General features: G+C 45.1%; 1 protein-coding gene across 1 annotated transcript in view; it reads right to left on the bottom strand.

Moving 5' to 3' along the window:
• Positions 1–16,482, bottom strand: part of rnf126 (ring finger protein 126) — a 65,688-nt gene extending 49,206 nt beyond the window's left edge. Inside the window, exons 1-2 of the mRNA XM_038776847.1 lie at positions 16,379–16,482; positions 1,401–1,462 (exon numbers count right to left, since the gene is read on the bottom strand). Coding sequence (XP_038632775.1) covers positions 1,401–1,462; positions 16,379–16,450 — 134 coding nt within the window. The 5' untranslated portion in view covers positions 16,451–16,482. The remainder of the gene's footprint in view (positions 1–1,400; positions 1,463–16,378) is intronic.
• Positions 16,483–25,143: the final 8,661 nt, after the last annotated feature.

The following is a 25,143-nucleotide window of genomic DNA, read 5'->3' on the forward strand; positions in this document are numbered from 1 at the left end:
TCAAAACCCCCGCTCGTTTACATTCTAATGGCCTATTTCCCCAGAACTATAGGACTGCACTCAAGAAACTAATACAGCCACAACTGATCGGCGCCACTCCCTTTACTCAGAGAGACCAACTGCCAAGGTCAAAGACCGCTAAGGACCCACCCAGCCACCAAGGCACCCCCCCCCCCCTTTATTGGCCGAAATTGAAGGCAGTAATTGAAGCCCTGTCGAATTATTGGGTCCAAGATTAAGTACCGCCCCAAAGAGCGCAAAGCTCAGAAGGATAAAAAGGGACACAGCCATGTGTTCAACCTCTTTTGGACCCGGCCTGTACCAGCCCGACTGCAGCATAATGACCAGACAGCCAAGTTCAAGACCAACGATCGCTACCTGACGGCTAAGCCCAGCAGAGACAGAGTCACTTCTTCAAACCAGCCACATGAGATCAAGATAAAGTACATTTTAAGGACTTACCCACTTGCACACTTGAAGTTAAGTATAGGTTATTGTAGTTTATAGGTGTATTTTAACTTGTAGTACATTGTGCTTGCATGTCAAAGTAATCCTTGTGTGTAAATAAACCATCTTTGAACTTGAACTGACTAACTGGTTGTGTGGTCATTTGACCGATATACGGGAAAGCCTTGTAGTTCAGTAAGAGAAACAGAAACACCCACAGTATTGGCGACGCTGTTGGGACATAGCATATCATAAAAAGAGCTTCAGTATCATACTGGCGACTCTAAAGAGCAACATCATTGGTGACATTCGTGGGATAGTATTCCATTAAATTGGCAACAAGAGAGAGCTAGTCATCTCACTTTTCTGAGGAAGTAACAGCCCACACCTAGAATGATAAACTCCACAAGAAGCCAAGGTTCCAAAAGTAATCTTTCATACAAATGTTTACTTTACAAATTCATGGGCTTCAGGATAAAAACTGGGAATGCATGAGAAAATGGTAGACAGGTAGAAAACAAAAGGAGCCACTCAGGAATTCAGAACAAATGGACTGTGTCCATCACTGCTTCACATTACTGCAGTGTACCGAGTCAAAAGGGCCTGGAAGATCCCTGCAGGTACAGGGCTAGTTCGTAATGTGGTAAGTACTCTCAATAAAGTTCAGCATTTATAATATTCTTGTGCATGCAATAAATAATTTACTCTTTCTTTGGCATCAAAATAAAAATCAGTCATTCATGAATACACTCTGCCAAATTAGATTTTGATACCCAGAATAAGCCACTGCAAGATTACAGTTCTCTTGGATTATAATTTTTCGGGCAATCTATTTGTTATTTTGCTGGTCCAAACTACATTAGGTGGGATATTATGTTGTAAAGTTTCTCGAAAGACTTTTTTTTTAAATTAAAAAGTTAGTTACGACTTTGCAATACAAGGATGTTGTTTACCTTGGTACTTGATCAAGTAATTCTTCTATAAAACCAGAGTCACATCTTGGACATGTGTATTCCTGGGGATAGAATAAAACAACATCAGAAAACATAGACAGCAAAGCTGAACATTTGAAATTCTATCAAAGAACCCCAAGAAAATTGTCAGTGTGCATATTAGTCCCTAGTAACAATATTCAGAGGTACAACTGCAGATAGAGATACAGGTTGGAATACATAGTAAAGCTATATGTCTTTCACCAATGGTTTGGCATTTTTGTCTTTTAGGGTAACTTTTTGGCTCATACTTTCCTGTTAAGAATTGGCAGACAGCCCTCATAGGTGCTACTGTATAACCCAGCTGCTAGGAGATGAGTAGATATTCTGGTTTTCCTTGTACTTTCCTGCCTTTAAGTCAAATCATTTAATCATAATAAGAAGTGAACCATACGAGCAAAGAAACTGGTGCTAAAAGGGCCACACAACCATCTCAGTACATTTCAAAATGTACTGAGTTCTTTATTTTTTTGTTTTTAAAAAGTTTAGTAAGATGAATAAGAAACATAGAAAATAGAAGCGGCCATTTGGTCCTCTGAGCCTGAGGAAAACTGTGAGCCTCACGTGATGTAGAAATGCAGGCTCTGCAGTAAAGTTCTCAGCTGTGTTTTTTCTCATGTTATTGCTTTGCTAGATTCCTTCTGTTTTCCAGCTAGTTTGTATACATTTCATTAATCAGACAATATTTCAAAGTCCTCAATTAGCATTTGTTGTTATTCTCTCTGCCAGGCAGGGTCTTCGTTGGAAATTCCAGGCATTGACTGAACAAGCTCAGTTGTTGGTATTCCATTCAGGCTAAAATAAAATAGCTGCTGCAGCTTGAATATTCTAACATGAATTAGCATGAAGTTCAGCAGCTTTTTATGTACCTGTTCCAGTCATAAACTGGACACTCCAGAAAGATCTCAAATGAGCCAGCCAGTGTGCTACTAATAGCTGCAATTTGAGTTTCAAAGTTCTCAATGATATAGATACATTCATTCATGAATTAATTTATTGTTATTTAGTTATTGGTAATAGTTAGTAAAAATTGATAGTACTCCGGTCATCTTTATATTAGCAAACTGACTATTTTTAATTTAGCCTGTTATTATATTCTTTATTTAGTCACTGAATCTTATTTGCTAATATCCAAAAATCTGCACACACACACTGCAAGTTGCGATCATGCAGTTAGTTGATTAGCAATTGCATGCTGATATTAATTAGCAAACAAATTCCAGTAACTCCACAGCTTAGTAACACAAATTACTAGATAATGGTTCAGCAATAGGAATAACCAGCTCTTGTGCAAAAATCAGACGTTTCACGAAGTTGACATTTACTTATTTAAAACGGCAAAAAAAATGGCAGCTTTAACATAGAGATGTGCAAAAAAATTCTAAAATCATGGAGTGGCCATAATTTGATGTTACAATGCCAATCACAGCAATAATTATGCTGCCATGTTACGGCCTAGTGAAAATGTCTATAAACCTTTTTATTAGAGTCACATTCCTGATTTAGCTGCTAGTAAATCTTCAAATTACTTCCTTAATCATTCAAACTGTGGTAAATGCAATTTCATATGGTACATCAGTCATGGCACAAAGTAATACTTGTGCCCAATTCCATGAAATAAGCATTACCAATTAATTGAATAATGTATGTTTAGTGCTATGCACAGAACAATTTTTCACCAGTCCAAGTCACATTTCACTTGTGAGGTAACATTTCAAAAGAAAGTTATTTTCCACAGAAAGGTCAAATTGGAGAACAAGTTATACAACAACTTGCCTAACAATTGGTTGCTTGCAAAGTGCAGCTTTTAGTTTTCCCACCAAGCCCTTCATCACATTTGCATTCTATACTCAACAGGTAGAATCGGGAAGGAATTAAATTGGGATGATACCTCTGGTTGAGGATAGAATTGGTCTTTAGCATTGAATCTGTAGAGAAGTCTGCAATTGTAATGGCACACGTACCATTCTAAATTCTGACAGCAAGAAAAGATTTCAAATTTGACAGACTCAAGACAGAAAACAAAACACTCCTCTCCAAGACATATAGTAGAGGAAAGCAAACATACTCGCAGAACAGCCATTACACTCCTTCCCTGTACATATATATCAGAACAATCAGTGCACTGCTCCACTATAGATTCAGCGTCGCAGCTAGTCAATTCACTCCCACCAGACCCGGCCTGACCTCCAAACCCCCTTCTAGCTTTCACACACCATCCTAATATACGCATAAACACAGTTCTTTTACAGTTGCTGGATTAAAATCCTGGCATCTGACTGGTCTCTCACCACATGGACTGCAGTGTTTCAATAAAATGACTCACTTTAAGAGCAATAAATGACTCACCTTCGTAAGAGCAAAGAGGGATGGCAATAATTATCAGTCTTTCCAGCAAAGCCCATATCACAAATTAATTTGAAAAACCAAAGGAAACCCAACTGTTTTTGCAAGGGAGCGTGGATGCCATCTCTGCTTATTCTGAGCTCCATGACTCCAGTACAAAACATATGGTTGACTATTAATGCCCTTTTAACAAGTTATTACTTCTTTGGACAAGAGCAAGGCTAAATCCACCAATGAATCAGCTACTAAGTTAAAAAATTTAAAAAACATTAACCATATTATTTATCTAGATAAATACTGACCACTGTGAAATGTAATTAGCTTAATCTGAGCTACTTTCAATCTATCAAATTGCTCTAATTTCGAGAGCCATCAGTATTGTAAAATTAAACAGTTGAAAATACCTTCAACAGGTAAGTCAAATTTGAAAGGACAAAAAACCATGCCTGTGTGTGTTTTTTTAAAAATAAAGTGGACATGTCAAACTTTGAAAAATTGTCTTGCATGCTTTCCTAAAAGCCTAATTGCAACTATTCTAGTTATCTTTTGATAAGGTGCAATGTTTGAATGGTGCCTGCCTGCCTATACCTGATAACTTTGGCAATGACTTCAACACACCTCTTAAATGTATCTTTGTATGCTTATGTGTAGATAAGGACAACTAAAAGCTCAAAAAGAAATATATTTTAAAGGCTTTTTTTTTGTAATAAAAAGTTGCATGCATTCACCATTTTTGTTCATAAAGTGAACTGCTGAGCAATCGAAATGAAACTTAGCCTGATTATCGAATTGTTGCTTCAAAGGTCAGGAACAGCATAACCAGATGCAATAAAGCTCAATGCTCTCGATAGCAGTGAATTTTGAACCTATTAAAATTAATGAAGGGAAACGTCACAGGCAGGGTTAAGTGCAGACATGGAAAAAAGAAACCTGGCTATTGAATCATAAAAATATCCACCACTGCATCGGCAGGGTTAAGTGCAGACATGGAAAAAAGAAACCTGGCTATTGAATCATAAAAATATCCACCACTGCATCAGCATAAAATCATCATCAACTCTCATGTCACCCAATCTGACACAGTGAGGGGATTGTCAACTATCACCAGTTTTGTACTTGGGGCCTACACTCGTGAAAAAGTAAGTTCAGACTGCCCCAACTAATGTCACAGATGCCCTGACAGCCAGAGAGAAAACTTCATGATTAAATGTATCCAAAATGACAGCCGCTTACACAAGTTTTTATGTAGGAAGACACAAACTGGAAACTTGAAAGGCTACAAAGGAATATATCATACGCTATTTCAGCTTGCATCATGTAGGCCAGAAACTAGTTGCAATTTACAGAAAGAAAACAGTTTTACTACATTGGCATAATCTTTTGCCACGATATAATGGTGCCCAGCTAATAAACCAAAAATGCTGAAACAGTGCAATTAGTTCCTGGATAGTCCAAGCAATTTTTCATTGATAGCCCTTTATACCTAAATATTAAATCAGGTCAGTCCACAGGATTTATATAGGAAATGTGCAAGTCAATTAATGCAATGCTGGAGGTCACCAAAGGTATTACTATCCTTCTTACTAAAATCAAAAGGAAGAAAGTATAAAAACAAAGGGAAATTAATTTCAATTATGCCTATCATGACCACTGAATATCCCACTTTACTGCCAATGAGGTTGAGGTACAGTTGTACTGTATAATAAGTGACAAAAAATGTGAACACAGAAAGCTCTTACAAATAGCAAAGTAACAATGACAAGACCTGCCTTTAAGTGGCATTGACTGAGGGATAAATATTGGTCTAGGAATAGTGGGATTGTTTACTTTTACCTGAGGGGGAAGGTTTAATGGCTCATCGGAAAGATCGTCCCTCAGTACTGCACTGGAACATCAGCCTAGATGGTCATGCTCAAGTCCTGGAGTCGGACTTGAAATCAAGCTCAACAAATCTACTAGAATTCTTTGAAGCTGTAACTAGTAGTGTTGACCAGGGAGAACTGGTGGATGTGGTTTATTTAGTCTTTCAACAAGGTCTCCCATAGTAGATTAATATGTAAAGTGAAAGTTCACGGGATTGCGGGTAGTGTCTTGAGATGGATAGAAAGCTGGTTAGCAGACAGGAAGCAAAAAGTTGGAATAAATGGGTCTTTTTCTGAGTGGCAGGCAGTGACTAGTGGGGTACTTCAGGGATCTGTGCCAGGACCCCAACTGTTTACATTATATATTAATGATTTGGACGAGGGAACTAAATGTATTTTCTCCAAATTTGTAGAGGATACAAAGTTAGGTGGGAGGGTGAGCCGTGAGGAGGTTGCAGAGATGCTTGGGAGGAAACAGGAGCACCCGGAGGAAACACTTACAGACATGGGGATAACGTGCAGACTCCACACAGACAGTGACCCAAGCCGGGAATCGAACCAGGGACCTTGGCTCTGTGAAGCAACAATGCTAATCACTGTACTACTGTGCCACCCCACAGTTGTGCATCAGTTGCTGAAAATAAGCATGCAGGTACAGCAGGCAGTAAAGAAGACAAATGTTATGTTGACCTTCATACCAAGGGGATTTGAGTAGATGAATAGAGATGTTTTATTGCAATTAGGGCATTGGTGAGGCCACATCTGATGTATTATTGCAGTTTTGGGAGTCCTTATCTGAGGAAGGATGTTGTTCCTGTGGAGAGAGTGCAGCGAAAGTTTACCAGGTTAATTCCTGGGATGGCAGGAGAAGTCGTATGAGAGTCTAAATTGGCTAGGGTTATATTAATTGTTTACAAGAGTGAGAGGGGATCTCATAAAAACTTACAAAATTGTAACAGGATTAGGCAGGGTAGATTCGGAAACAATGTCCCCGATGGTTGGGACTGCCGTGTTAGGTGGTTATATAAATGCAAATTGCTGATTTTTAAATATAAAAGGAAGTAGGAGCAGAAATAGGCATTTGACCTCTTGAGCTGCGCCATTCAATTAAATCATGGCTGATCATCCAGCTCAACATTTTCCCACATTATCTCCAAATCCCTTGATGTCTTTACTATGTAGAAATCTATCGATCTCAGTCTTGAATATGTTCAACGACCGAGCCTCCACAGCCTGTGGGTAGAGAATTAAGATTTACCACCCTCTTGAGTGAAGAAATTCTTCTTCATCTCAGTTCTAAATAGCCTACTCTTATTCTGAGACGGCGACAAGATCATCTTTCATTCTTCTAAACTCTGGACAATGCAGGTCCAGTCTCCTCAATCTCCCCTCACAGTGCTATTCTGCCACCCAGGAATCAGTCTGCTGAACACTTTGTTGCACTCCTTCCTTGGCAAGTATATTCTTCTTTAGATTTTAGGTAAGGAGACTAAACCGGAACATGATACTCCAAGGCTCTATACCTGTGTTTTTCAAACTTTTTTCTTTCATGGGTCCCATTTTCACCAACCAGCCAACCTTTGGGGCCCATGCCAACTGGCCTTTGCGACCCATGCCACCCGAACTTCAGGACCCACCATTTTGGTTACCTTTAATGCGACAGGTGAGCCAGGTGGTCCTCAAGATCTCACTTGCTTTGTCATTTGTTACATTTCTGTATGGGTTGTTCATCGGAGGTCCTGGAGGTCACACCACCACACCTTTGTCCTGTTGTGGATTCGCCTGGAGCTCACACCACCACTGCTTTATCCTATTGTGGATTCTCCTGAACAGCTGACACCACCAGTGCTTTGTCCTGTTGTGGACTCTCCTGTGCCACTCTCTCCAGCAGGTTTAGTTGTGAGATCCTGGCCTGTTTGTGTCTCTGGTCCTCTCTTCCTTATTACACAACGACCCATTTTAAATTTTACAGTCCTGTTGCTGGTTTGCTGCTGACAAAATGGAGGAATCGCAATCGCACCCAGAGCTCGTGACGTTAGTGTTCGGGTAGCGTGGCCTGCTCCCTTCTGTCACTTCAGGCAGGAAGACTGCATTGAATTTTTAAAAATCTTCTCCCGGGTCAGCACGCTGACGTCAGGAGAAGACTGTTTTTCTCTGGGCTCCAGGCATGCGCACTGATGAGCGGGCATGCATGCACAGTGTGCCCGCATTCTGAAAGCCGGTCGTGGCCGTCATTTTAAAGCCAGCTGCTGCGGCCGTTGCGTATCAATTCCCACGATGGATGGCTCCGCAATCCTCCTGACACCCGCCCGCGGGTCGCAACCCCGACTTTGAAAATGACTGCAGTATACCCCTGTACTTAAATCTCCTTGTAATGAAGGTCAACATACCATTTGCCTTCCTAACTGACTGGTGAACCTGCAGTGGCTCATTAAGAACACACATGTCCCTTTGACATCAACATTTCCCAATCGCTCCCTATTTAAAAACTACTCTACATTTCTGTTTTATTTTGAGTGCCAACTTCACATTATCGCTTTATATTCTATCTGCCATGTCCTTGCCCACACATTTAGCCTGTTTAAAGAATCTTTGCATCTTCCTCAAAAATCACATTCCTACCTACTTTTGGGTCATCAGCAAAGTTGGGAATATTACATTTGGCCCCCGCATCCTAATCATTAATATACATTGTGAATAGCTATTGATTCTCTCAGTAAGTCACCATAGTCCCAGATGATATGCTGCTTTTTGCTTTGAGGAGGAGAGCTGACTGGAGGGGCACCAATATCCTGGCTGGGAGGTTTGCTAGCATGGTTCAGGTGGGTTTTGCGCAATGTGCTGTTGGCCTCCCCCCCACCATTAAGGTTAGTTGTGGAGGCTCCTCCTCCAGTAGTTGTTTAATTGTCCAACACCATTCATGACTGGATGTGGCAGGACTGTAGAAATTGGATTGCTCCACTCTGCAGTCACAAGCAAGTTCTGCTGTTTGGCATACAAGTAGTTGTGTGTTGTAGCTATTGATGGCCCATAACACCACATGGGCATCCAGATTTGTGTTGCTAGATCTGCTTGAAATCTATCTCGACTGGCATGGTGGTAACGTCACACCTGTGAAGGTCAGATTCCACAAGGACTGTATGTGGTCACTGGTACCAACCACTGTCATGGACATATGAATGTGACTGGTACATTGGTGAGGGGGTAGAACGAGGTCAAGTAGGTTTTTCGCTCGTTGGTTCTCTCGCCGCCTTCCACAGACCTCAGCTAGCGGCTACATCAATTAGGACTTGGCCAGTTCAGGCATGTCTGCGGCTACCGAGTCACAGTTGGTGATGGGCCTTGATGTCCCCATCCAGAGTACATTCTGTGCCTTTGTCACCCTCCATGCTTCTTCCAAGTGGTGTTCAACATTGAGGAGTGCTGATTCATCAGCTGAGGGGGCAGGGCACGGTAGCTGGTAATCAGCAAGAGGTTTCCTTGCCCATGTTTGACCTGATACCATGACACTTCAGAGTCAAAATTAATGTTGCGTACCACCCCGGGGCAACTGCCTCCCAAATGTACTCCATTATGTCGATGGGACAGGACAGAATGATGATGGTGGGACATTGTAAGGTGTCTGAGACATTGAAAGGTATAATTGCTGTAGCTTCACAGTGCCAGGGACCCGGATTCGATCCCCGGCTTGGGTCACTGTCTGTGCGGAGTCTGCAAGTTCTCCCAGTGTCTGTGTGGATTTCCTCCGGGTGCTCCGGTTTCCTCCCACAAGTCCCAAAAGACATGCTTGTTAGGTGAATTGGACATTCTGAATTCTCTCTCCATGTACCCGAACAGGCACTGGAGTGTGGCGACTAGGGGATTTTCATAGTAACTTCATTGCAGTGTTAATGTAGTCCTACTTGTGACAATAAAGATTTTTTTAAATTTAATGAGTATGACTGTCAGGCTGTTACTTGACCAATCATTGGGATAGCTCTCCCAACTTTCACACAGGCCCCCAGATGTTATCATGGACTTTGCAGGGTTGACAGCTGGGTTTGCCGTTGTAGCTACTGGTGCCTCAGGTGATCCTTCTGGTTTCATTCCTTTTTTTTTAAAAGGCTGTCGTAGTTTGGTATAACTGAGTAACTTGCTAGGCCATTTCAGAGGGCATTCAAGAGTCAACCACCTTGACACGGGTCTGAAGTCATATGTCGTCCAGACCAGGCAAGGACAGCAGATTTCCTTCCCTGAAGAACATTAGTGAACCAGATGGGTTTTCACAACATAGATTTAGCACTGGGCTAAATAGCTGGCTTATAATGCAGAACAAGGCCAGCAGCGTGGGTTCAATTCCCATACCGGCCTTCCCTAACAGGCACTGGAATGTGGCGACTAAGGGCTTTTCACAGTAACTTCATTGAAGCCTACTTGTGACAATAAGCGATTATTATGTGGGCAGCACAGTAGCATTTTGGTAGCACAATTGCTTCACAGCTCCAGGGTCCCAAGTTTGATTCCGGCTTGGGTCACTGTCTGTGCAGAGTCTGCACATCCTCCCCGTGTGTGCGTGGGTTTCCTCCGGGTGCTCCGATTTCCTCCCACAGTCCAAAGATGTGCAGGTTAGGTGGATTGGCCATGATAAATTGCCCTTAGTGTTGGGTGGGGTTACTGGGTTATGGGGTTCTGCTCTGTAAATTCTATGAATTCTATGATAACAATCGCCAATGGTTTCATGGTCACTAAAACCGAGTCGAGCTTTTAATTCTAGATTTATTAATTGAATTTCAAATCTGTGATGGAATTTGAATCAATGCCCCCAGAACATTAGCATCCCCGAGACCTCCGGATTACTAGTCCAGTGTCATTAACATTATGTCACTGCCACCCTTTCATCCTCAAAAAAGTCCAACAGGTCTCTGAAACATGATTTCACTTTCATAAATCCACTTCGACTCTGCCCTGTCCTGCATTTATTTTCTAAATATTCCATTATTATATCTTTGATAATATTTTCTAGAGTTTTCCCTATTACTGCTCTCAGGTTAATAAATCTTTAGCTCACTGTAACCGCTCTCCCTATTTTCTTAAATAGTGGTGTTTATATTTGCTATTTTCTAGTCTACATTAACTATTGGTGATGATAGAAGAGCGGACCACGGTGCGTGGAGGGAATGGTCCCTTTGGAATACTGACAGTGGAGGGGCAGGGAAAGTTTGCTTAGTAATGGCATGATGATGATGGAAATGGCAGAAGATAAACCTTTGAACAGAGAGGATTGTGGAGTGAAAAAAGAGGATACCATCGTGGTTCTGAGAGGGAAGAGAAAGGGGGAGGGCAGAAATTCCGGAAATGGGTTGAACACAGTTGAGCTCCCCACAGTGGTGGGGAGAATCCTCAGCCAAGGGAAAAGGAAGACATGTCGGAAGCGCTGTTGTGGAAGGTAGCATCATCAGCACAGGTGCGATAGAGACGACACCCCATTACCCAGTTTAAATACCCACTCCCTCCATCAACAGCACACAACAGCAGCAGAAGCAGCAGCATGGAACATCCACAAACGCGATGCACTGCAGCAACTCACCAGGGTTTCTTTTGGCAGCACCTTACAAAATCCCTGAGCTCCACTTCCTTGAAAAACAAAGGCAGCAGAAGGCACATGGGAACACCACCACCACCTGAAAGTTTCCCTCAATGTCACCAGCCATCCAGATTTGGAAATATATCACGGTTCTTTCAATGTTAGGGAGAGAGATCCAGTATTTTGATCGAACAGCACAGCACAATACATAAACTGCAGCAGTGCATCACCACCGTCTCAAAGGCAATTTGGGATGGAGAATAAATGCTGGTCGTGTGAGCAATGACCACGTGAATAACTGTTTTAAAAATAAGGCTCACTGTGAGCTTGGGCCAAACGCAATTCATGTAAAACACTGAAGCTGACGGCGAGCAGAAGAGCAGACAACCTAATCTGGACTGAGCTCAAATCAAGGTTCCAATTAGAAAGATTCTAATTCCACTGTGCCCCAAATAGTTGAAATAAATTCCTACAGCTCAAAATTATAGTTTACTTGAATCAAACTGCAGTGCAAATGTAATCTTAAATCAAATTCACATAACATGCAACTACAGCACACATATTTAGTCACACCTTATGCCACTGCAATTATATACATTCATTCTATTTTCACACCAAGTGCTATTCTGCAAGAGAAAACAATGATCCCTGTTCCAGTAAAGAGCTGCAATGCTAAAAGCATTGTAAATATTGAAATCACAAAAGCAGTCCACCAACAAATATCATTCGAAAAAAGTAACAATAACAATTGCCATGGAAACTAATTTATTGATTATGAACAGAAAAACCGACATTTAACTACTTAAATAATAAAACTTCTGACCTTCTAAGTTTTTCGCCACTCAACGGGAACGAGTATGACATTATTGATATTGCAACAGTCTGTTATTAGGTTAAATTCATGAGTGGGGCAGGGAGGGGGTGGAGGTCACACCTGCAGCTTTTCCCAATTAGGTCTTTGACACGGAGATCAGTACCACTGCAGGACATTCTGCACATTCTGTATATGCTTGGTTAGTAATTTAATGCAAAATTAAAATGGGCTCATCATTTGGTATTGGCTATTAGTTCTCTGGGAAAGAAAAAGTATGGAAATACTGTTTTTGGGTGGTGACAATATGTATTTGCATACCACAATCAGAATTGTCACGGCACACAAGGAGGCCATTTGGCCCACAATTCTGCACTGGCTCTCCAAAAGAGCACTGTGGCTTAATGTCATTCCCCTGCCTTTTCCCTGTACATGATCTCTTGAATGTCCCGATTGAAGCTGTCTCCACCACAATTTCTGGCAGTGCATTCCAGGCAAGAACCATTCGTGTGAAAAAGCTATCTCTCACATATTTGCTTCTTTTGTAAATCACCAAATCAGTGCGCTCTCGTTCTTGATGCTTTTACAATCGAGAACAGTTTCTCCCTGTCTGATTTAAAACACCCCCTTCATGATCTTAAACATCTCCTCTTTGCCTTCTCTCCAAGGAGAACAGTCCCAACCTCTTCAGTCTATCCTGATAACATTCTTGTAAACCTCTTCTGTACTCCCTCTAATGCATTCACATCCTTCCTATACTGTTGTGCCCAGAACTGTACTCCAGCTGAGGTCTAACTAGTATCTTGTGCAAGTTCAGCATAACCTCCTTGCTCTTGTACCCTATACCCCTATTAATAAAGCACAGGATGTTTTATTAATCACCCTCTCCACCTGTCCTGCCACCTTCAAATTTCTGTCTCAAGTCTGAGGTACCTACAACGTACTGCACAAAAAGAGACCAATAGATAGGACTGGTCTGTACTATTGTTTATTCTCCATGAGCCTCCTCCCACTCCACTGAACCCTTTCTGCATTCCCTTCTATTCCTTTCTCCTTCATGTACTTACCTAGACTCCCCAATATCAGCAGAAACTAAAGATAATTAGTAAGGAACACTAACTGAATTTAATACAAGTTATTTTTAATAGGGTAAATGAATGTCATCCATATCTGCAAGGGCAAGATGGAACAATCAGGCAGAAATGCAGCGTAATACTCTCAGGAACAAAGCAGAATTAACAAAAGCAAAACAGGGTAACTGGTCACATGTTTTGAGCTGACAATTTCTAGAGACTAGTGTGCGAGTCCTCCAGAGACTTCTCGCAAACATTTCACAAGCACTGCCTGCAATAGAAAGAAAAGGACATTCCAAGTGATTTGTACTTTTGAAATAATGCATCAGAAACATACAGCCAATTAATTATAGGAAGGTCTCACACAGTAATGACCAGATAATCTGTCTTTTGAGATAATGGCTGAGGGTAAATAGTGGCCAGCACACCAGGAGTACCTCTCTCCAGCACCACCACGCCCAGCTTTTTGAACACTGCCATTTTCAATCAACCTGGGAGGGTAGACAGGGTCTCGGTTTCACATCTTATCCAACAGATGGTATTTCTGATAGCGTAGCAACGTGCTAGATTGTAGCCTAGATTCAACATTTAAGTCTCTGACTCAAGAGGCAACAGAGCTGCCTGACACACAACTATTCTAATACAATCATTTGATGCCTGTTAGTCACCAAGACAGAATGTTCCAGAATATGGAAAACAAAAATGCAACTACAAATTGAAACAGAAAGCCAACATAACCATCAGAATGACTGTTCACTCGCTTAGTCAATAACCACATTTTAAGTGTCAACTTCAACAACAGAAGCCAAATCATTCGCAGTCAATCTCAAGAGATTTGAACTGTATTTTGTGGACTATATTTTAAGAACGACGACAAACTGATTCTCAAGGTAGTTTTAGATTGTGAATATGTAACCACCACCTCCTCCCCCAACTCCAGACACACAGACAGCTAATACACATCAGTGCCTAAAATGAATAAAGCCCAAGTCTTCTATAAATGCCTGATGACTATTAGGTTTGCCCTATGTAAAAAACAAAAATATGAAATAGAAAGGGATTTTTCTGCAAGTACTAGCATTTTCATACTTCCTTGATTTATTTCCAGTGTTCAACAGATGGCGCCCCAAGAAAATCTGTAGAGACACTTGCCAGATTCTGCTCCAACTAAATAGTGGTACAAGGCGTCATTCATTTCCAAGTAAGGAGAAAGCCTTAGATTTTCCCATATTAAGCTACTGGCATTATAACCAGAAAGATAACTCACTAAATGAGACTGGAGATTTCCCTTCGTGAAACAGAAAATGATACTGCACTTCTGTTCATGTTTGCTCTTTACACATTCCAATTAATTGTAGCAGTCGGGAAAAAAAACACCACATTTACAGTGACATAAATTCAAATGGTGGGTCAAATTAATCCAATATTTAAATTTGGCTGGTAAACAAATATATTCTGGTTACAAATATGACTGACAACATGTACTGTGGTTAAACAGAGCTGCAATTATAATTTAAAATAACAGAAAACCGGTCAGGGTAGCTGTCTGTCTCTCACTCCATGGATGTTGCCTGACCTGAATGCTGCCAGCAATTTCTGCTTTAGAATCACAGAATGTACAGTGTAGAATGAGGCCATTCGACCCATCAAGTCTGCACCGGCCCTTGGAAAGAGTACCCTACTTAAGCCCACATCTCCACCCTATCCCCGTTACCCAGTAACCCCACCTAACCGTTTGGAAACTGTTTAAATTTCAGATTGCCACCACTGCAATACAGTGCCTAATTAAACCACAGAACTTGCACCATCTTACAACAGTTGATTAGGTGAGGGTAATCAGTGTGCCCATGAGTGCCTGACCGGAAGTTCAAATTGTGCGAGATGAATTTTAATACGAGTTCATTTAAAAGCTATTCTAGAAATGGTTGATGGATTTGAGAGGAAAGAAATAAAGTGAAATAAAGACTATATAAAGTACTTATATCAAAATAAATGAAATAATAGGGCACATGGGCTTGTATCTTTGATCTACTAAGCTACACATCCACATAAAGAGAGGTGTAGAGGGGAAACTAGTGTCCCATAACTCTCCAAACATACTTATAACTCCATTTTTTCTCGTTGAGGTCATTAGACTTTGCAATTTGCTTCCTCTGACAGAAATGAAGGCACGGTCATAGAATGTATTCTAGGTGGAGTTAGAGAACTCAAGTACAATGGGGGGTTGGGGGAAGGAAGGAAGGCAGGAAAGTAGAAGTTGAGGCCATAACCGATCAGCCATGATCTTATCAAATGGCAGGGCAAAGGGGACAAGTGGCCTACTCCTGCTCCTAATTTGTATGTATGTTTGTACATATTTAAGGCAAAGACCAGCAAGGTGTGCAAGCTCCAGTTAGACATGGAAAGTCAAATGTGACATATCATGACAGTAGGTCGACTGGTAGCAGTTGCAACAAGCAGGACTGAGAAGTGAAAGAAATTAGTCAGATCTCGGTTGTGCAGGCTGTTGAGTGGTGACTAAATATGTGGGGGGTGGGGGTGGGGGGGGGGGGTTTCACTGAACCCAGTTTTTTGGGGGGTCGTTGACTGAACCCAGTTTATTTTTGGGGGGGTGTTGACTGAACCCAGTTTTTTTGTGGTGGTGGCATTGACTGAACCCAGTTTTTTTTGTGGGGGGGGGAGGTGTTGACTGAACCCACATGGGGGGGGTGCGGTTATTGACAGAACCAAGCCTGGGGGGGGGGTTGTTGGCTGAACCCAGCCTTGGGGGGGGGGGGGGGGGGGGGGGGGGAAGAGGGGTTGTTGACTGAACCCAGTTTTTTGGGGGGCTGGGAGGTGGTGTTGACTGAACCCAGTTTTGGGGGGTGGGGGTTGACTGAACCCAGTTTTGGGGGAGGTTGACTGAACCGAGTTTTGGGGGGGGGGTGTTGAGTGAACCCAGTTTTTTTTGGGGGGTGGTGTTGACTGAACCCAGTTTTTTTGTGGGGGGGGTTGTTGACTGAACAGTGGAAGAAAAGTTGTGGAAAGTTGAGACAAGTTTGTGCTGGGTCTGTGTGGGGCAGGGCAGCAGCCCGCGCCTGCGCACTGCGGCGTGCTCACTATCTGGCAGCGAGCAGGGCCGCGAGCTCGTGCCGAGCCGAGCCCGGGCTCAGCTTCACCGGCTGGGCGGTGCGGGCCCGCGCTCTCCCCCAGCCCCAGCGCCGGCCCTTCATCTTCCTCACCCGCCGCGCCGCCAATCCCTCCCCCCTCTGACCGAGCCAGCCGGACGGAAAGCTTTGACTCACCGGCAGCCTGGGGAGAATCTCGGCCGAGCAGCGGTGACAGAAATAGCGAGCGAGTGAGGAAGCCTCCGCCATATTCACGTAGCGCCGCCTCAGTGACGTAGCGGCGGCCGCCCGGCGTCACACACATGACCTCACACGCCATTTGTGACGTGAGATGAAGCTGTCAATCAGCGCTGGCAGGCAGCTGGCCCCGCCCTCCCTTGCTTTTGCCCCATTCACTCAGCTCCCCCTGACTGTGAGGAGCTTTGATTCCTTCCATCAGATGGAGAGGTCGCTGATAAGGTCAGCATTTATCTCCCATCCCTAATTGCCCTTGAACTGAGTGAGTGCCCAGCTTCTCTTGGTCACCGACATCGAACTCCCCCCCCCCCCCACACCCCCAGAAAATCCCGACCGACATCCGGCAAGGTTATCCCCCTCCTGCCACACTCCATCCTCCGCACCCCCCCCCCCCCCCCCACCCAGAGAATCTCCATCACCGACATCAAAGTCCCTCCGCACTTCCCCCCCACACCCCCAGATAATCCCGGTCACCGACATCGAAGTCCCTCTGCACTCCCCATCACACCCCCAGAGAATCTCCATCACCGACATTGAAGACTCACCGCACTCCCCCCACATCCTCAGAGAATCCCGGTCACCGACATCCGACAACGTTCTCCCCCCCCCCCCCCCCCACTCCCGCCGCACTCTATCCTCCGGACCCCCCCCCCGCAGAGAATCTCCATCACCGACATCGATTTACCTCCCCCTCCCCAAGAGAATCTCGATCAGCGACATCGAATTCCCCCCGCAACCTCCCCCTCCCTCTTTCCGTCCCCCAGAGAATCTCGGTCACTGACATCGAAGTTTCCCCCTTCAATGGGACTCCCCACCCCCCCCCCCCCCCACCAAGAATCTCGGTCAGCGACAACAAAGACCAACTCCCCGCACCCTCCCCCCCGAGAGAATCTCAGTCATCGACATAGAAATTCCCCCCTCCGCACCCCCAGAGAATCTCGATCATCGACATCGGACATCGAAGCCCACCCCCACCAAGAATCTCGGACAGCGACATCTAACCCTCACCCCCAGAAAATCTCGGTGCACCCCTGCACCACCACCCCCCACCCCCCGCCCAAAGAAATTCAGTCACCAACATCTAAATTCCCCACCCCCCCCCCCCCCCCCCCCGGCGCCCTCCGGAGGGTACAATATTTCTGCAAGGACAGCTGGACAAGGAGGGCCTTTATCATTTCAAGTGCGAGGTCAATGCCAGATGGTCAGTCTGGTTTTGTTCTTATTTGACTTTTTGGTACAACTGAGTGGCTTGCTCGGCCATTTCAGAGTCAACCACACTACCCTGAATCTGGAATCAGAAGTAGGCTAGACCCAGGATGATAGCGAGTGAACCAGATGGGGAGGGGGGTGGGGGGTGGCGTTTATGGCAAACGGCAATCGACAATGGTTCCATGGAACCATTGCTGGAAATAATGTTCAATTCTAAATTTCACCAGCGGCATGGTGGATCTGAGATCATGTTCCGTTGCAATGTGAATGCCGCCCATTGAGGACTGGATCACTTTTGGGAAATATGCATATTAGAGCGAGACAGCTATCCCAGTTGGCACTGCCAGCTGGCATGGGCATTGCCAGGGTTCTAGGTTGGCAGTTCCAAGCTGCCATTTTTTGTGCATGTGCGATTGGGCCTGGGGTACTGTGGTGAATGTAATATATGTTAATATATATGTTAATTCACACTGTTGTTGTAAGCGCAGTCCTACCACTAGGGGGAGTAGCGCTGGGAGCACTTAGGAACTTGTACTGGGCTCCACCCTTGGTTCCGCTCACGACTCCTCCCCCTAGTGCAGCTGTATAAGTACCCGTGTCCAGAGTCAGCCTGGGTCACTACGAGTTCATTGACAGGTAACAGGCTGGCTCTGAAGTAAGTCGATTAAAGCCTAGATTCACATCGGAAGCACGTGTCTGGTGAATTGATGGTTCCATCAGGTACTCTGTGTGGGTTTAGCGGGGGATGCGGGGAGGGGTTGGGGACCCTCCCATAGTGTGTTCGGGCTGGGGGGAGTTCGGGGATCACTTCGGGGGCCTCGGAGATCTCTCGCTACACTGTCGTGGTCCAGCGAGTGGAGATTCCCACTGCACAAAACGGGGCTCTCTGCAGCCTCGGCCGCATATTCCCCATTCAGGCCCCTTATACAACGCGAGTCGCGTTGAATAGCCACGTGTTTCTCTGCACTACGAGCGCTGGGAATCACGCGGCTAAACGCGCTCGATAGGGGACTTTGTTCCCTTTTGGGAGAATCGTGCCGATTGTATTTCAATTTTATTGAAAAATCAGTACAGCTCCCCATACGTAAATGTGTATTGTGAGCTCCTTCATAGCTTTATTGAAAATTTCACCCCGGCTATTTTCCCCCCAATTTTAATGGTACTGGTTATATTTCTTTTAACCTGTCCAGTAACTATCATTCTCTTTCTTACGGCATTCTTAATGTAGAAAAGTGCTTCACCGAGCTCTTTTCAAACAAAATGAAGTCAAAGCCAAAAAGGAAGATCAGTTACGAGAGGTGGTCAGAGTGTCAAAGAGAAAAGCAGTGTAGGGGTTTAGGGAGGGCCTGGATCTAATAATAATAATCTTTATTAGTGTCACAAGTAGGCTTACATTAACACTGAAATGAAGTAATTGTGAAAAGCCCCTAGTCACCACACTCCGGCGCCTGTTCGGGTACACAGAGGGAGAATACAGAATGTCCAATTCACCTAACAAGCACGTCTTTCGAGACTTGTGGGAGGAATCTGGAGCGCCCGGAGGAAACCCACGCATACACAGGGAGAACGTGCAGACTCCACACGGGCAGTGACCCAGGCCAGGAAGCGAATCCGGGTCCCTAGCCCCATGATGCAACAGTGCTAACCACTGTGCTGCCGTGCCGCCCATTAAGCAAAGCAGAAATAGAAAGCAGGTCTCGGTAACGGTGACCCTGAAACAACTGAGATGTTGTAAAAATCCATCTACTTCACTGAAGATCTTTCGGGAAGAAAATCTGCCATTCTTTTGTGTCTGGTCTCCACGTGACTCCTAACCTACCGCAATTTGGTTAATCGTAAGCTGCCTTCTGAAATGGCCCGGCAAGCCATTCGGAAGGGTTGAGCAATAAATTCTGGTATTGTCAGCAATGTCTACATCCCATGAGCGAATAAAAAGAAAAACCCAAATTCTGGATCGAACCAAATCGTTGTCCGTGTCTGCTTTGCCAACCTTTGTCAATATGGATAGCTCATTAGCCCTTTTCCATTCGATTGAGACCTCCCCATGTGCCCATTATTGATTCCATTCTAAGGATAGGCCATGCCTCACAGAACTCCTCCCTATTCTTTCTCAGCAATCTGGGATAAATACCATCCATCCCTGGGGATTTATTCATGAAGAGTCTATTTAATAATGCTGATCATACTTGGAGTATCTCTATTTGGAGCTGGAATGTCTTCTCTTGTGAATACTAGAAGGGAGTATTTATTCAAAATTTTTACCATTCTCTGCTCTTCAGTAGTCTCAGGCCTGTTGGCGTCTTTTACTGTTTTCGACCTTTCTCTGACTGTGCTGCTGTTGTACTGAAAGAATGATTTTAGTTACGTTTAATGTCAGTGGCTGTCCCTTTAGCCAGCTCTCTTTGCATCTCTGACCAGTCTTATAACATGTTTCTGCGTTTCCCGCAGGGAATACCAGCCATCGCTCAGTTGGTAGCACTCGCACCTCTGAGTCAGCAGCGTCTGGGTTCAAGTCCCATTCCAGGTCTTGAGTGCAATAATCAAGGCTGATACTCCAATGCAATACAGAAGGAATGCGGTACTGTCAGAGGTGCTGACTTTTGGGCGAGGCATTAAAATGAGGCCCCAGCTGCCAGGTCAGGCGGAATGTAAAGGATGCCGCAATTCCATTTTGAAGAGAGGCCGGGACCTGGTGTCCTGGGCAATATATCCCTCAATCAACATCACAAGACCAGATTAGCTGGTCTAAATCGCTGGCTTTGAAAGCAGACCAAGGCAGGCCAGCAGCACGGTTCAATTCCCGTACCAGCCTTCCCGAACATGCGCCGGAATGTGGCGACTAGGGGCTTTTCACAGTAACTTCATTTGAAGCCTACTTGTGACAATAAGCAATTTTAATTTCATTTTACATTGAGGGAGTTTGATGAGCACAAATTGCCTCATTTTCTATCTGAAAGCAGTGACCAAGCTTTGAAACAGTAAGAAGTCCGACAGGTTTGTTTCTAATCACTATCTTTCGGAGCGCAGCACCTTCATCAGGTGAGTGAAGAAGTCGGTTACACAAACACATATATAGACAAAGTCAATGACGCAAGATGATACTTTGAATGCAAGTCTTCGCAGGTAATTAAGTCCAGACGGTGCGACTGGAGAGAGGGATAATCACAGGTTAAAGAGGTGCGAATTGTCTCAACCCAGGGCAGCACGGCAGCACAGTTGCTTCACAGTTCCAGGGTCCCAGGTTCGATTCCCGGCTTGTGAGTCTGCATGTTCTCCCTGTGTCTGCGTGGGTTTCCTCCGGGCACTCCAGGACCTGCGTTCAATTTTGGCCTTGGGCAACTGTAGGAAGTTTTGCACATTCTCCCAGTTCCGCGTGGTTTTCCTCCCACAGTCCAAAGATGTGCAGGTAGGTGGATTGGCCATGTTAAATTGCCCTCAGTGTCCAAGAAGGTTAGGTGGAGTTACTGGGTTACGGGGATAGGGTGGAGGCATGGGTGTGAGGTGCTCTTTCCAGGAGCTGGTGCAGACTCGATGGGCCGAATGGCCTCCTTCTGCACTGTAAATTATGATTATATGATATGATTTTGCAAGCTCAGGCCAGATGGTGGGGTGTGAATGTAATGAGACATGAATCCAAGGTCCCAGTTGAGGCCGTACTCATGCGTGCGGATCTTGGCTATCAGTTTCTGTTCGGCGATTCTGTGTTGTCGTGTGTCCTGAAGGCCGCCTTGGAGAACGCTTACCCGGAGATGAGAGGCTGAATGTCCTTGACTGCTGAAGTTTTCCCCGACTGGAAGGGAGCATTTCCACATCACGCTTTGAAAGTAATTAATTGATTGTAAAATGCTTTGAAATGTCGGTTTGTCACGAGAGACGTCACGAAAATGCAAGTCTCTTTCCTTTTCTCAGATTGGTCCCACTGGGCCACTTCCTTTATCCTTGAGGATTTTTACAGCCCGTAATTCAGCTTTAACTATAATTTGTTCACTTTATTTTAGCTTTGAAAGGGCTTGTTGGTTTTATAAATGCTTCATGTTCAATACTACTGCCCTAAATTTCCGTGGGATTCCACTGATCTCCTGCCATGATCTTAGTGGAGATTTGCCTGTTTTCCAGCGTTTTCACTCACTGATCTTCAGTCAAAGCTGTGGTGGGGCCGGGAAAGTGGTCTCGCAAAAGTTCCAGGCATTGGTCGTCTGCTGAGCTGAATGGCCTCCTCCAATTTCACCAAATTTAATTAGACATTTTAAAGTTCTGTACCTGATCCCTGGACTTGGATACTTCTGTCTCTCAGATTAAAGTTTGGATATTTCTGTCTCTCAGATTAAATTCAGCACTGTTTGTTGCCCTGTACCATCCTCAGCCTGTGCTCACTTTCATTAAATTCTGTGCATCCACATACACCCTTAAGACCCTCCCGTGCTGTTTCTTTTTTGCATCCAAGTAATAAATAACGACAGTAATGCTTTATACAACCTTCGATGTGTAGAATGTTCTGTTGAGCTAGATGATAAATGGTGCATTAAGACAATGTGTTATGGGCCAGGGTTTAGAGAACCCCAAAGTATCATGGAATACACCTGACCCACAACTGTTAGTAGATTGTGGTATGGGGAGCACACGGCCCACTCTACACTGGTACAGCAGAAATGGAAAAGTATTTTTTAAAGCAAAACAATGTTTATTCTATGAACTCAAGTTAACCTTTTAAAACATACAGTGAACATCTTAGCAACCATTAATTCAAATACAACCCCCAAAGACTACAAAACGAAGTAATCCTTTAAGCTTTCCTTTTAACATCCATAAGACTTAAAAAATAACTTTTAACAGAAGCACATGAGGTTAAAGTCACTACTGAGAGCAGTCATTAGTTTTAAATCACCAAAGGATCGATTTACAGTTTTTAGATTGCAGAGAGAGAGACTCATACCCCTTCTGGCTGTGACTGCAGCTATCCAGCTCTGAAAACAAAACTAAAACACACCCTGCAGGCTAAACAGCCTAAAACAAAATCAAAAAGCTGACAGGCAGCCCAGTTCCACCCACACTCTGGTACTCTCACATGACAAATGTTTTATTAACCGGAACAAATTTTTAAAAAATACATTACTGCAACCTTCTTACGGCAGCAGTGATCCTCAACGTGCTTGGTCATCCTAGCTCTACCACTACATCTAGGTGTCTCCCCAGGCTGCACATCGGAGGTGGAGGAAGCCAGCTGCTTACATCATCCTGTGGCCGTCAGTGCCCCTGGCGGGCATCCTCTGGGGCACATGCACAGCCCTGCCGCCCTGTCCCGTGTGCTGACCCTGAGACGCGGCCTCATCAGAGGTATGGAACTCAGGAGAGCTGGTGGCCACCATCGCCGCCCCATGGGATGGATCCGGGTTGGCACTCAGCACCCCTTCCTCCCGGTTGGTGCCTGTAGGGCCCTGGGGACCGCCTTGGGACAGAGGAGCAGCTAGTTCAAGCCCCGGCTGCCCCTGCATCATATGGCTCTGCCAGCCCTGCCAGTTCCCCGTGGTCCACACCATCATGTCGACGCCCTCGACAATGCTCCTCGGTGAATGGGACACATCCCCCAGAGACCGGGCCATGCTCTGATGCCTAGGCAATGTGCACCTGCATTAGATAACCTCTGCAGCACAACGGCCATTCCCATCTGAGAGCAGGACATGTACGGCAGAACCTCATCAAGGCCCGCCTATTACTGGCTGACATCCCCCAATGAGTCGGACATACTGCTGAGACCCTCAGCCATGGCCGTCACCGACTGTGCGATGCCTTGGACACCTTCACTTATGGTGCCGATGTCATGCACCAGGCTCTCCACTGTGGTCGCCACCCAAGCAACGTTAGTCTCGGTGCCACTCATTGGGGTGGAATCTCCTGCTCCCATAGATTCTAGGACTCCATCAAGCTACTATGGATCTGCTTGAGTGACATGACATCTCCCTCTGAATGTCCCAGCCGCTCCCTATCGTCTCCATCAGCTCTGTGTACCTCTGTACCAGAGGCTCTGCATCAGGCTGGGACCCAGCTGTGTCCTGGGATTCAGCAGCCCTCCAATTGCTGTCTCACCTGGGGGTTCCTGCCCGACCTGATGTACAATATCAGCAGTGTGGTGCTCACCAGATTGTGCTAAAGAGCACAGAGGGCATTTCCACGAGGTGGAAATTGTGGGTCCTTGACACCCGAGGTGGATTCAGGCTTTGGGGCTGATGTAAAATGACATCGGAGCAGGGACATTCTCAGAGGAGACCACCGCACACCTGAGAATCCTCAAGACCTCCTGTGCCACAACACTGAGTAGCAGGGTCAATATTGGGGGCATAGATTTACGGTAAGGTAGAAAGAGGAGATTTGAGGAAAAACTTCCACCCAGAGGGCAGCGGAAATCCGGATCTCGCTGCCTGAAAGAGTGGAACAGGCGGGAACCCTCACATTTAAGGATCATTTAGATGAACTATTGAAACGCCCACAGCATTCAAGGCTACGGACCAAGGGCTGGAAATTAGAATAGAAAGGTGTTTGATGGCCGGTGCACCCACGATGGGCCGAAGGGCCTCTTCTGAGATGTAACATTCGCTGACTCTGAGAAATCGATGACCATCTTCTGAATTTTTGTGACAACTCTGTGGGAGGAGTCAAAGTGACCAGCCAGCCAGCCAAGATGGAGGTGATCAGCTGATTTATGACCAACTCTCGACCCCTGTAGTACAATACTTATCATAGAATCATAGAATTTACAGTGCAGAAGGAGGCCATTCGGCCCATCGAGTCTGCACCGGCTCTTGGAAAGAGCACCCTACCCAAGGTCAACACCTCCACCCTATCCCCATAACCCAGTAACCCCACCCAACACTAAGGGCAATTTTGGACACTATGGGCAATTTATCATGGCCAATCCACCTAACCTGGATAACCACATCTTTGGACTGTGGGAGGAAACCGGAGCACCCGGAGTAAACTCACGCACACACGGGGAGGATGTGCAGACTCCGCACAGACAGTGACCCAAGTCGGAATCGAACCTGGGACCCTGGAGCTGTGAAGCAATTGTGCTATCCACAATGCTACCGTGCTGCCCTTAACTTGGAGCAGTTCTATCCAGCGTTTCAGCCGAATGGTGACTTTGGCCTCCTGCTCCGGTCAGTTCTCTGGCCAGGCTTCCTCAGCAAGGCACAGATGGTCTCCCAGGTAGAGGAGGCTGGTCCTGTTCTAGGTGAAAGGCCTGAGCTCTTCCAGCAGGGATTCCATCTGCCACTGACTGATGTGACCATCAATTCACTAGAGACACGATTGGAAGTAAACTGTAGTTTTAATAGTCTTACAACTGAGCCTGCCTGCGACCAGAGGAACTGAGAGCAGGCTTACGGCTGCAGCACTTTATACTTCCGGTAGTGGGAGGGACATGGGCGGAGTCATGGGCAGAGCCAAGGATGGAGCCCTGTACAAGCTCCCCATCTCCCCCTATGGGCAGAGCCACGCAA

Source organism: Scyliorhinus canicula, chromosome 18, assembly GCF_902713615.1.
Source record: "Scyliorhinus canicula chromosome 18, sScyCan1.1, whole genome shotgun sequence".
NCBI lineage: Eukaryota > Metazoa > Chordata > Chondrichthyes > Carcharhiniformes > Scyliorhinidae > Scyliorhinus > Scyliorhinus canicula.